General features: G+C 38.7%; 1 protein-coding gene across 3 annotated transcripts in view; it reads left to right on the top strand.

Moving 5' to 3' along the window:
• The window catches only part of LHX2 (LIM homeobox 2), a 29,704-nt gene extending 17,379 nt beyond the window's left edge, over positions 1-12,325 (top strand). Inside the window, exons 4-5 of one of the 3 annotated variants that reach the window (XM_009280579.2) lie at positions 4,327-4,532; positions 11,979-12,325. In XM_009280579.2, the coding sequence (XP_009278854.2) occupies positions 4,327-4,532; positions 11,979-12,266 (494 nt within the window). In that variant the 3' untranslated portion in view covers positions 12,267-12,325. The remainder of the gene's footprint in view (positions 1-4,326; positions 4,533-11,978) is intronic. The other 2 variants (XM_009280580.2, XM_009280581.2) reach the window with 2 other exon arrangements.
• Positions 12,326-12,785: the final 460 nt, after the last annotated feature.

Below are 12,785 nucleotides of genomic sequence, written 5' to 3'. Positions count from 1 at the left end.
GGCGGCAGCCCGGCGCGGCAGCTCTCCGGGCCCTTTGTTCTCCCGCCCCGCCGCAGCCCCGTCCCGGGCCGCTCTCTCCCCCTGGGGGCACCGCGGCCGCGGGGGGGGCGGCCCGTCCCTCGAGCAACCCCGGGAGGCAGCGGTACACGCAGCCCTTTTGTCCGAGGCGGCCGAGGGAGGCCGGAGGAAAGAGGGTTTCTAATCCCAGCTCGCCTCTCTCGTGGCCTTGTGATGCTCAGCCTGGAAGATAGTCGCTCCTTAAGACAGGCTTTATCTCCCTCTTCCTAGAAACACCTCTTGAAATTTCAAGGTTGAGGCAGTGCTTTCTGTGTCTGTTACTCCGACGGCTTGGTGGGGGTGCCCTACTTTCAATGCTGCCAGGAGCCTCAGAAGCAGCGAGGGGTACTTTGCCTGCTCCAAGCTTCACCCCTTTTAATCCCGGTTGTGGTAAGGAGTTCAGGCATCTGCCTTCTCCAAGTGTCTTCTCCTTCCACTAGGGAGAAAGGCTCCGTCTCTGTTCCTGTCCCAAGTACCATTCAGAGGGCTCTGTCTCACTTTTGTCCCCTTCAAGGATGCGGGTACCACAAAGTCCTTTACATGCTCCTGCCAAACAACAAATAAGGCTGCACCCCTGCCTAGTCTAGTTAATCACAAGTTCCCTCTCCAGGCAGCAGAAGGTTAAAACACCCCCTTGACTCTTATTACAGAAGGAAAGGGGTGTATGTTCTGAGCCACTGAATATAGAGAGCTGATGCATGCACCAAATGTGTCTCTTGTTTCATCATTCTTTCAGAATCAGGATTAGTTTGCTTTCTTTTTGGGTAATTTAACATGTCAAACACAAGCTACTAAGAACAAAAGTTCCCCCAAAGGAAATTCCTCTTTCCCATCATCTTCATGTGCCATAGACTCAGTGACCTACTAACTGCTAAGCACGTGCTTTGCCCTGAATCCCGATGTGGGGCGAACTGGTGATCTGAGCATGAAACAGTGCTCCCAAGCTTTCTTCTTCAAATAGTGTTTGTTATAAAGATAACAGCACATCCTGCTTTACACTCGTGTTGCTGTTTTTAGAGACGGTATTATGCATTATTCTGCAGAGGATATTTTGGTCACCAATATCAAAATATAATGTTATAGTCTTAGTTTCTAGTGATGCTCTCCGTGGACATCACCATCTTGTGGCCAAGTGGACGTTTGTATTGTGGTGCTAATAGAGGAGGCTGTAAGAGCTGGCCACTGGTGAGACCAGCTGAAGGACGGGAGGGCAATGACCTGGATGTGGGGACTAGGGGAAAGGCCCAAGGGCCTTGGAAATGTTCTAGGGTCAAAAAAGAGACTTGGCACCACTTCAGAATTTCTTTTATCACAAAATAGGAATGAAACATCAGTGAATTTAAGACTCCTTTATTCGACTGGAGTTTTACCAATTGTATTTCTGAACTTCCAGCAGGAGCCCTAGATACTGCAATTGAATGGAAATCTTACGTACGGATAGTTCAACAATTCCTTTGGGAGATACACAGGGACACCATGAAGGAACAGGGAAGAAGTGCCTGAAAAACAGAGGGTTGCGTGAGGAGCATGTACAGTGTTAGTCTTACTCCATGATGCCTTTTGCAGAAACTCCTCAGCTCTTAAAATCTCCACATGCTTACACCCTTGGCCTGTTCTGAATCTCTGTGCCTGCAACGCCCATAGACATTTCAGATTCTGTGAGAGATGCATATAACGTTAGACCTAATATAATAGACTTTTGGCGATGGTGCCAAGCACCACAACCAAATATGAGATGAGAATTGGCACTAACTAGGAATATTTATGTCATATCAGGTGATGCCCGGGGGTACCCAAACCACTTGCGCAAGACAGTGAACAGCAGACACCCTCGTGCACTTTCAAAATCTGTTCTATAACTTTCTTCATAGAAAAGGACAATAGTTAGCCAGTCTCAAATGGTACATATTTACTGTAATACTGTAATTTTAGTATTTTTTTTATTTAGTAGATGAGGAGGTAAAATTATGAGAAATTCGAAGAGTAAATTGTTCATTGTCCTGTCAGGGCTTGATGAAAAGCTGATACCCTCATTCCATTCTGGGAGGGTTTAGAATCACTTTTATTTCCTTGGATCCTGAATGTATCTCATTCTCTACGGAACAGGTTAAAATCCAACTACTTGCAGCCCTAGGGTTTGTTTTGTTGCATATTAACATGAACAGCCCTCAGTCCTTCAGACAGCTATTTTGATGCATTTCCTCCTAAGTTTTGCCTTGTTATTTCTGGGAGAATTTGAAAACATTTAAGATAACACACAGAGGTCTTTTCCACTACTAATATCTAAAATTCTGTAAGTACATTTTAAAACCAAGTACTGCTTGGTTTTGCATTTCCATAATAGAATTTGCTATGAGCAATATCGTTTCAGTTATTCATCCCAGTATTCTTCACAGCAGGAATTGTAGCTATGAAGGAGGCTGGAGCACATGGGATGACCCCAGTTTGGCAACTAGATCTCAGTTCTTAAACCAGAAAAAAGATTTTGCTACATTCCATCCAGCTCCATTAATACCGCATTTTTACTATCTCCTTTTATGCGTCTTATACCTTTTAAATTCAGGTGCTTCCAGTCTTTCCACGCCACAGGAAAACAAGCAGAAAGGCTTCTTACTGCTAGAATTTGGCACAAGATACTTAGGTCTGGAAAGGATTTATACAAACGTACACACATGCATGCACACATACATACACATTTATATATACAGTACAATTTTTTTAAGCTGTTTTTTAAGTTATAGGAGTACAGAAACACACAGAAAAGTTTGAGGCTTCGGACACTTTCTACATATCTATTAAACAAACATGCTTTTGGTCTTAAAGCTGAATTTTTGCAGGCCTTGCTCTATACTGTGCCGTATCTTTGTAGAAGTTTTTGAAAAGCTGAAGTTTGCAAAGCAGCTACTGTACATGCTGCAGAACTGCTGTTTATAGAATCTGTATGCATTTTTACTTATGAGTATGTGCATTTTATGTGTATTTTTTAAAACTGTTTTTAATGCATGCATTTCGGAATTTGTATGTTTTCAATAGGGCTGAAAACCTCTGATGGATAGCATGAATTTAAAGTAAGACTATAAAGACATGTCTATGAGATGTACTCAGTTGTAATGAGCCAGCAATAATGGACAATTGAAAACAAATCTGTTTATGTGTTTAAGAAATTCACCAATAATTCACATTTTAAAATACAATTTTTTTCTCATTTTTTGCATGCAACATAGAACAGAGATAGTAGTGATTTTTCATTACTTTTAACATAAAACTTATAGGAAATTAAAAGGGAGTTGTAGATATCGGAACAGAAAAAGTAAATTAATGACAGTTTGTCAGAGCTAATTTTCAGTTATATCCCTGATTTTTTTAGTGGATTTAAGCTCAGTCCTTAATGTTATTTTTAGTGTTTTTCTATGGTTTACTGTATGCACAAATAAATGAAAAACAACTTCTGGTCTATGAGATTATTTTGCTTGGCATTCAACATTTAATACTACTTGATAATTATTATAATGTTCCTTGCTCATAGACCTCCTTTTACAGGCTTTACAGTTGATTTATGCAAATGTATCAGTGTCATTCAGCGATTTCAAAAGGATATACAGAATTGATCATTCAAAGTAGTATTTGCAAATACTTTTTTAAAAAAAGGAAATATAAACAGAAATAATTAAAAATAACTTTTTCATTTGGCATGCCAGTGATACATTGTATCAACACCTTTATTTCTTTAGCTAGTCAAATTATAGTCATAATTTGCTGTCTGGTACCCACAAACTTTATTTCTTTTATAGTGTTTCATTTAATGGTCTCTCTTGTACTCTACAGGGTTTAGTTTGATGGAGGAAATAATTATAATTTTAACTGGTCTGTTCCATCGAGATTTAAGCAGACTGTATTGTACAGCTTTCTTTGTACGTTACAGTGCAATTTATAGTGATACAAAGTACATTAAAACACTTTACAGAGTTGAGGACAGCTACTGTCCTGCAAGCAGAAAGTGGAGGAAAGGCAGTGTGGAGACGGAGGGAAGAAAAAAGGAAAGAGACCTGACATTTTAAAAGCCATAAAGAGGCAGGTGAGGGTCCTTGCAGGCTGGTTATTGTAAGGGAAAAACACAAGATGCAGAAATGGAGGGGAAGGCAAGTAGGATTTGTACCAGTACAATACATGCCATGGTATGTTATTTTAATTGCTGCACTCAGATGAACTGCAAACAATGTTGGTCAGAGCACAATAGATTTACACGCCTTTTCCTCTCGTTGCCTTAAGCTTTAAGTTGCAATGAAAATGATGGTGACCACCTGGATAGAGACCAGCAATATCCCAGCAATCAAAAAACAAAGCGTATGAGGACATCATTCAAACACCACCAGTTGCGGACAATGAAGTCATACTTTGCTATTAACCACAATCCTGATGCCAAGGACTTGAAACAGCTAGCTCAGAAAACCGGCCTGACCAAAAGAGTTCTTCAGGTAAGAAGAGCAGTCTTTTGTCTTGAAAAGTAAATAGAATATCAATTTTATATTTGAAGTGCCATGGATTTTGCTGATTTTCAAGCTTTTCTTAATCGTTCACACCTTCTGTGAGACTTCAGTTAAATCCTAGAAAGTAGAGAAAAGTTATTTCTTTCCTGCTTCCCAAAAGTAGATCACTTGGGTTCTAATTTTTAATGACAGTTGTGAAGGTTTGAGGCCCTGTTTGTTTTCCTGTAGTGAGTTAATTCTGGTGCATGCTTTAGCTTCCAATCTGCTGTAAGAAAAAGTGAATTATTTTAGTTAGTGTGTTCACTGTAAATAGAGAGCTCTTAATTTAGAAATTACTGTGAATGTTTACCTTTATAAAAAATTAATCAGCAGTTTGAATTTATTTTATCAGGACAAGGAGGATATATTTTCTTTCAAAACTGAAGTGGACATAAATTTCATTTTTCAAAGATTAATTTTTTATTCATAGTTCAGTAACTTAGAATGAAAGGAGACTGCATTTTAAAAGTACTTTTTCTCTGAAAGCTGGATTTTTCTTGCTTCAAGGAGATACACTCCGTTTGAACTATTATGGGAAGCAAAGGTGAGAATATTAGTTGATTCAGCTCCATTTTAATTTATAGTTCTGATTCAAGAAGTCAATTTTAATGGGTACTTATCCAATTAACTATACCTAGAGATAAATTTGGGCATATAGGAGCCATGGCATTCCAGGATCTATTGCTGAAATTTTGAAATGGGTCTTAATTGTAGAAAAATGGTTTGTGAGCTTCATAGAGACAGGTACGGCTCAGAGACAGACTCCTGGGAAAGCATCATGGACAGCTCTCGCAAATTCATAGGCAAGTGGAGGGCAGTAGACAAAAATATTGAGAAAAACTGAATTCACTGGAGAGATTCTGGACCTTACAGTATTAATACCTAACAGAAGAACGAATGAAGGTTTTGCAGGCTTCCCAGTAAAAACTACTAATGAAAAACCATATGTAATTACTTCTCTTGGCTATGTCCTCCATGGTTGGATTTTTTTTGTTTTTATGAGGTCGATTTGCAGTGGTGGAACAGATTCCTCCGATATAACTAGTGCACATCCTAACACTTGATGTAGTCTCTCCCATTGCAGCTCTCCTTTATCCATGCACATGGGCGAAATCACTTACTGCATTTGTCTATCCTTATTTTGACACTTTTCCTTTATTTTACCCTCAGAGTTTAGACACTTCGGTAATATCTATTCTCTCCACTACAGTGCACTCACACCTGAATTATCTGAGAAATGTCACATAGTGCATTAAGAAATGAGATCAGTGTCTAGAAAGTGTCTTTCTCTTGATCATCTTTCTGTTCTCTCTCCTCACTCCACACCAACTTTGACTTCCATCTCTCTCTTCTCTTTTCACCTAATGGGTCTTTCCTTCCATCTTTTTTCCAAGTTATTGTCTCTGTTTCTTCCTTCCTTTTCAGAATGTATTTCCTTGTCTCCAAAACTGGACTCTCTGTCTCCACTACACCTCATTCCCTTTTTCAGTTTCTTCATTGCTTCTGTTTCCGTCTTAAACCTACCGCATCTTGCAGTTTTAAGGTGCTTAATGGTCCCTCTTTTTTGCAGCAGTCCCTTACGATTCCACTAAACTTTTTTCATCGTTTTGGTAACTCTGTTAAAGTTCTTTTACTTTCACAGTTAAATACTCCTTTATGTCTGGGATTCTTTAGCCAAAGAGTGGTGGAAGGTAATAGTTGGTGGTGAGGATTGCACCCAGAGGATGATGCTGTTGGAGGCACTTCAAGAAAATGACTTGGAGTGATACTTTGTCTAGTATCACTTGAGCTTTCCTGTCTGTTACGAGCACTCTCTACTCCACACTCTTTTGAACTTTTTGTTTGAAAATTAATTTGGGCCATGAAAAAACAAACTTGTTTTTTTTTATTTTAGAAGCTTTGTGCCCAATTGGTTCCTCTCTAACCTGTGAGAGGCAATTTTTCAAACACTGAAGTTCACCTATGTGAGTTTCAGGGTTGCTCTTTGCGGGGGAAAACTCTTCATGATGTTGGTTACTGAGATAGTGTCACTTGTTAATTCTTTTCAGCCAGAAAGGTTGGCATTCCATCTGTGTCATTTATTGAACACGAAGTAATTCAGTGACACTATTGACCTAAACAAGCATCATTGGTATTAGTCTGTCTTACGTACCAAAGGCGCATGGACTCCCAGACATACATGCACACTTGCCAGTAGTAAGAAATCTTCCACATTCCCTATGTTGTTATTAGGCGTGTTTGTAAGCTGTTGCATTTTCTGTATGTTCAGATCTCAGTTCAGTTGACGAAGGATTGTGGCTCTTTGTATATCATCAATAGAATATATTTTAATAGAAAATACAAGGCAGCAGATCAGGAGAAACAGATTCTCTTGTTCTGAAACCAGTGTACTTCCTAAACACAGGTAGTAGAGTTCCTAGTGATTTAGGAAACAGCTACAGTGCCCTTACTATATAGACAGTCCCACATAACATGTAATGAGGGTGCTTTGTTTGTAGATGAACTGAGAATTTGGCTATACTCTTAGTGACCTGTGATATCGGATTTGGAAGACCTGACTTCTGTCTTTGCTTTATATACAATTAGTCATCAGCTACACATGTCCAGAAGTGGAATGGCATGGAAATGTAGCATACTGCTTCATAAATTACATTTCCTTCAGTGGCTTTGTAATGCAGACTGTTTTCCGTAAGTAGACACATTAGAATCTAATGTAATCTGATGTAAACCTATTTATATTTTTAACCCCTATTTTTATTTATTTTCATTCCAATTTAGCTTTATATTTGCAATTTAATTCATATACTTCTTGTACTGCAGCTGGGGAACACAAGCCCATTATTGTAAGCTATCATTCATAATTAAAGTGACCAGCTAATTGTGAGCTAACTAACTGGCATAAATATTCCTCTTTTGGGAATTGGTCTTTCTTTTTGTGAGTTTAGAAGGGGAAGGTGGAAGTAGATAGCCCTAAGAAGATATGGTTTGCTAGCTGTAGGTATGTACATCTTCTCTTCCCAGGAGTCTGGAATATGATTATCCAGGGCAAAAGCAGTTTAGGAACATAAAGCATTATTTTTCAGTGGGTGTCTTGTACACTGCTTATTCTTTCTTGAATCACTGCCCAGTAAAGTTGCTATGAAAACCCTACACAGATTACTGAATGCATTTGGACTTTGCCAATTCAGTTTCCAGTAGTCAACAAGCATCAAAATTTTCAGTCATGCATGGGTACCCTGCACTACCTTTCAGTAAAGATTTGCTTTAGGATAGCATACTGCAGACTCTTTACCAAGCCTCCATTCATAAAATATCCCATAGTTCCCCTTTAACTGTGTGTTTAGTAATTACAACAGAGTAATCAGAATGTGTGTACAATGAGTGAACGTAGTTTGCTTTGTGGTGCAACATCCTTTATATTTTTGTTTCTCCACTTACTAGTTAGTAAAATTCAGTAAACCTAAACATCTCCAGGTAGCTGTGTGAATGAGCAAAATTGTGTTTAAAAATTCGTTTCTAGCACAATCTATTCATACAATTAATTTGTAACAGTTGCAACAATGGAGGTGTTACAAACAAGAAAATAAAGTTATCTTATCTAAGGTGATTAGATGATCTCATTCACTGCAGTATCCGAATCCTTTACAATATTTAGCGTATTTATTTTCAGTACTTCCCAATCATATGGAGATGTTATTTCATTCCTATTTTACTTGATGGAGACAAAGCTGCACAGATCACTGAAGAGATAGCATAATATTTTAACCACAGTAAAAATTATTCTGCCTATCTGCTGAGTTGTCCAGCTACAGGCATCCAGCCCCGCTAACCAGAATGTGGTAGCATCAATGGTGGGTCTTGCAGCTGCTTTTATTTTTCAGTGGGAGTTTTGGTCCATATTTTCCCCTTTGATTTGAAATACCTCAGCCTTATAATGATACAGTTGGACAGAAAACCACTAAATACTTCCCAATGATTTTGTTTATTCCTTAGTACTGAAGACCAGATTCCTAATTGTGTAGTTGATGTGAGATAAGTCCTTCTGGAACAATTCTTTCAGTTATGTATGTTTGGGTTATTATTTCTTTACTTTCCTGTAATACCATTACAGGTGCAGGGCCTGAATTGCCAATGCGAGCGTGCAGCGCTACTGCCATTATGCATGGGCAACCCTGACTTGCCAGCTCTTACACGCTACTTTGCACAGCTATAAGTAACAGCACGGGGCAGTAGAGAAGCAGGCCTGCATTCCTAGAACTCAGAAAACAATAGTTTTAATTATTTCACTACTCTTCAACATGAAGTCTTTGCTGAATACTTTTGTATCTTAAGTGCATACCAGAATATCACTATTGTGATAATTATTTTATGTTATCCTTTTCTATCATGAGACAAGGTATTTTCAGAATTTCAGCTAACAAATATTTAGATGCCTTTTCAGTAATAACATGAATATTTATTATAGGACAATTTTGAAGAGCTTTATAACCATTAGCTGATTAACATTGACACGATCTCAGTGAGGAAGAAAGTGAAAGTAGTCATATTATCTCTGTTTTTGAATAATACTTACAAGGTTATGGAATATTTTCTATATCTAACATGAATTACCACTATTAAAGAGAGAATGAACCATCTTATATGTGCGGCTCCTGAAAGCAGCATTAATAGTCATCGGTAAGGGCATCTGAGCACAGGTTTTCATATTTAATGGCAGATAAAGGGGAACACATAAGCACTAATAATCTTGCTCACTTTTCTTTACATACTACATGTTTCAAATCGCAAACAGAAGCAATACCGTAGAGTCTCTCACCCTACTAATGTTAAGGAGCAGTTGGACTTTTAGCAACAATGTAAATGAACAAAATAGTTATGGTGCCTTCTACAGTTTTACACGCTTTAAGCAAGAAAATTGTTTTGTGAATAGGAACGGAAATGTTACTTATATTTGGGACTACTGCATATATAAATATGTATATTTTTAATAAACATAAGTGTGAAATTATGCAGAAGTATGTGTATATGCAACTGGACTAGTGGTTTTGTTTTAATTATTACGTAACCATGGTACACATACATATCAACAGTGGCGGTCTCTAAACTTCCATTTCACCTTCGTATGTATTATCGTTTTTACAATTGCTAGAAAGTATATTAAAAAAATCAAAACCAAATTACTTTGTGGGACAAATATAAATTATCTCTTACTGAAAGGTAAAATATCCCATAATTGTTCAAATTGCTGTTTTCTACCATTCCTAACTAGTTGGTGCTTGAGACTTTGCGGCTTGAATGAACAAACTGATTTGCTTCACTTGCGTCCCCTGCACATGAGGCTCCTTGCCTCACTCAGAACCACGCGCACACACTTCTGTGCCTCCCATCTTGCATGGAGAGGACACTGGTTGTGAATGTATCAGGCAAAAATATCACATTTGGTTTTGCCTGTTTTTGACCACATCGCTGTCCTTTAACAGGTTTATCACTATAATGGACTATGTTATAAAATCACGAGTATATTTTTGCCAGTGCTAGTTTAGGAGATTTTTGTTTTCTTGTCATACATGAAACTGATATATAGCCTTTAAACTAAGTGTTTTAACAAAGGGAATGCCAACATAAACTGTTTTAAAATACTAAGCTTTCAGAAACAAGGACCTGTAGGGATGCGATTTATGCATGGCCCATGAATGCAGCTCCTATGGCCACTGCTAGAATTTGTGCCTGAGGATTATTTCCTTGTGGCACTCCCTGGAGAGAGTGCAAGAGAGAGGGTGCACACCTTAAAGACCCTTGGTTGGGGAAGAAAGCTTTCCAGAAAAAAAGGAAGAGTGCTCAATAGGGGGAATTGGGGTCTGGACCATCCATAGATGAGAAGAAAAGCAGTCAGAGGAAAAACAGCTGAGACATGTTCATCAGTTCTAACTGCGGCTGGCAAGCTGAGAGTGCAAAGACAGCACCTTACAGGACTGCTTGTATTTACGAATCACTCCTCTGTTAGCGGTCTGGCTTAAAGTGGATCCTATGGCAGGGGCCATGCTGTTTCAGAGGTAGAGGTCTGAATTTCTGCACAGGTTGGTGTGGCCTCGTGAGCTCCACACACTCAGTTTCCCTGTACAAGCCACAGAGGAGAAATCTGATGGAGATACTGTATGGCTATGCAGATCCTTTCACTTGCTCAGTTCCTTTCTCCGACAGATACAGAGATGATGAGGCTCATTGCATCTGGAATGGAAAGACTGGGTCCTATTCCTTACAGCAGGTCAACATGAGGACAGGAGGATCAGGATTGAGTCCATTGTAAAGAATGTAACAATGACAGAAGGCCTTCTGATAAATAAACACAGTGAAATTTCAGCTAGTTTGTAGCAGTAAAATTACCTGGTATGAAGATATATCAGGTTGAACACAAGGTATTTAACGACATTTTCAGATTTAGTTGATGTAATATGCTGTACCTAGGTTTCACGCAAGTTTCACAAACACATTTTATTTTATCTATTTTCAAATAGGTCAGAAAAATATTTTATCTTTAAACAAATCCTGGAGACAGTGGAGAGCATTAACTTGGACCTAAACACTGAAATTTAACTGAGAAAGATGAAGTCATAGCTTTTGTCCTTCACTCATAGATAATAAATAATGCAAGAAGTAGCAATCTTGGAAAAATTTCTGAATGTGGATATAATTTCTACTGAAATGACAGTTTTTAATGCAATGTGGGTCTTTCATACCATTCAAGCCTCTTTTCCCAACATCATTCCAGTACTGAAAACATTTGAAAAAGGAGACTGGCATAAGCGAAGGGAGCTGAAGCATTTGAGAAAGAAGAGTAAGAGAAGAGTAAGAAAGAGGGACAGTCCTTTTAGAAAAGTGAGAGCACTGCTGACACTGGGACATGGGAAAGTTCCTGGGAGAGCTCTCAGGGCCCGCAGAAAGGCAGGGTGCTGTGGTCTGTGTCACTTGCTGCTTACAATGGGAGATGGACTTGAGATACGAGGGTGCCGAAACTCATTATTTTATATTCGTCAGATGCTTGATGTCTGCCTCATCCAGACAAATACTTCTGGGATTGAGGGCAATTGAGGATTCATGCAGGCTGCCAAATTTCTAAGCATCTTTATACATAGCCTGCACAGAAAGACTCCCCTCCTCCATCCTTGGTCCACTCCTGTCTCAGGCAGACTGTTCATACAGGATTGCAGGAGGGGGAAAGAGGAATGCTTTACAGGTGTGCAGAGGACACTTGTCATGACTGGGGCTTCTTTTCTAACATGTTACCAGTAAAGACATCTTCCATAATTCAAGCATTGGTGAATTTGTGAGTATGCTTTTGCTTTTTTAAACAATGCAGCTCTTTAAATGCTACCCTGTTATATTAAACTATTTCAGGTTTGGTTTCAAAATGCTCGAGCCAAATTCAGACGGAACCTCTTACGTCAAGAAAACACAGGGGTGGATAAGACTTCAGACTCAACACTCCAAGCAGGGACCCCATCAGGTCCTGCCTCAGAAATATCCAATGCCTCCATGAGTCCATCCAGCACTCCCACTACTTTAACGGACTTGACTAATCCTACTATGCCTACTGTGACATCTGTCTTGACGTCAGTGCCCGGAAGTCTTGAGGTTCATGAATCTCGAAGTCCTTCACAGACAACTCTTACAAATCTTTTCTGATGACTCTTTCTTAATAATTTCTTTAAAAAAGAAATTATTCTTAGTTGAAATTCCAAGTGTATTTTAATAGAGGCTTTGAGCAACTGACTAACCACAATTAGGATCTCTCCTAAAAAACAGAAGGAAATGTAGTGTTCTGGTATTACAGAGTATGGACTGAAGAATAACTTGGAAGATCTATTGCAACACAACATTTGTGTAACTGTACAGTTTTGTGGACTGAGCAAGGGAAACAGCAATTAATTTAAGTTGGCTAAAGCTTCTGTATTTTCAAAGACTGCCATGTGCCTTATATACTGTTTTATCTACATTCTTTGGATTTCATGTCCACTTCTCTCTTTTTCTCTCTGTATATTTATGACCAGGGCAAAAATGTTAAGAGTTTGTTACTTTGAATAGTCCTAAGCCTTTCATTGGTTGCTTTGTTGTTTTAGAATTTTAAGGTCGAAGTCTGTTCGAATACCAGAATTTGAAAAATCTAACCAGTAATAAAACCACTTATGGAAACTACTTGGTAAT

The sequence above is a fragment of the Aptenodytes forsteri genome, unplaced genomic scaffold, assembly GCF_000699145.1.
Source record: "Aptenodytes forsteri isolate BGI_AS27 unplaced genomic scaffold, ASM69914v1 Scaffold68, whole genome shotgun sequence".
NCBI classification, from domain to species: Eukaryota; Metazoa; Chordata; class Aves; order Sphenisciformes; family Spheniscidae; genus Aptenodytes; species Aptenodytes forsteri.
This window is presented reverse-complemented; position numbering and strand designations above follow the sequence as displayed.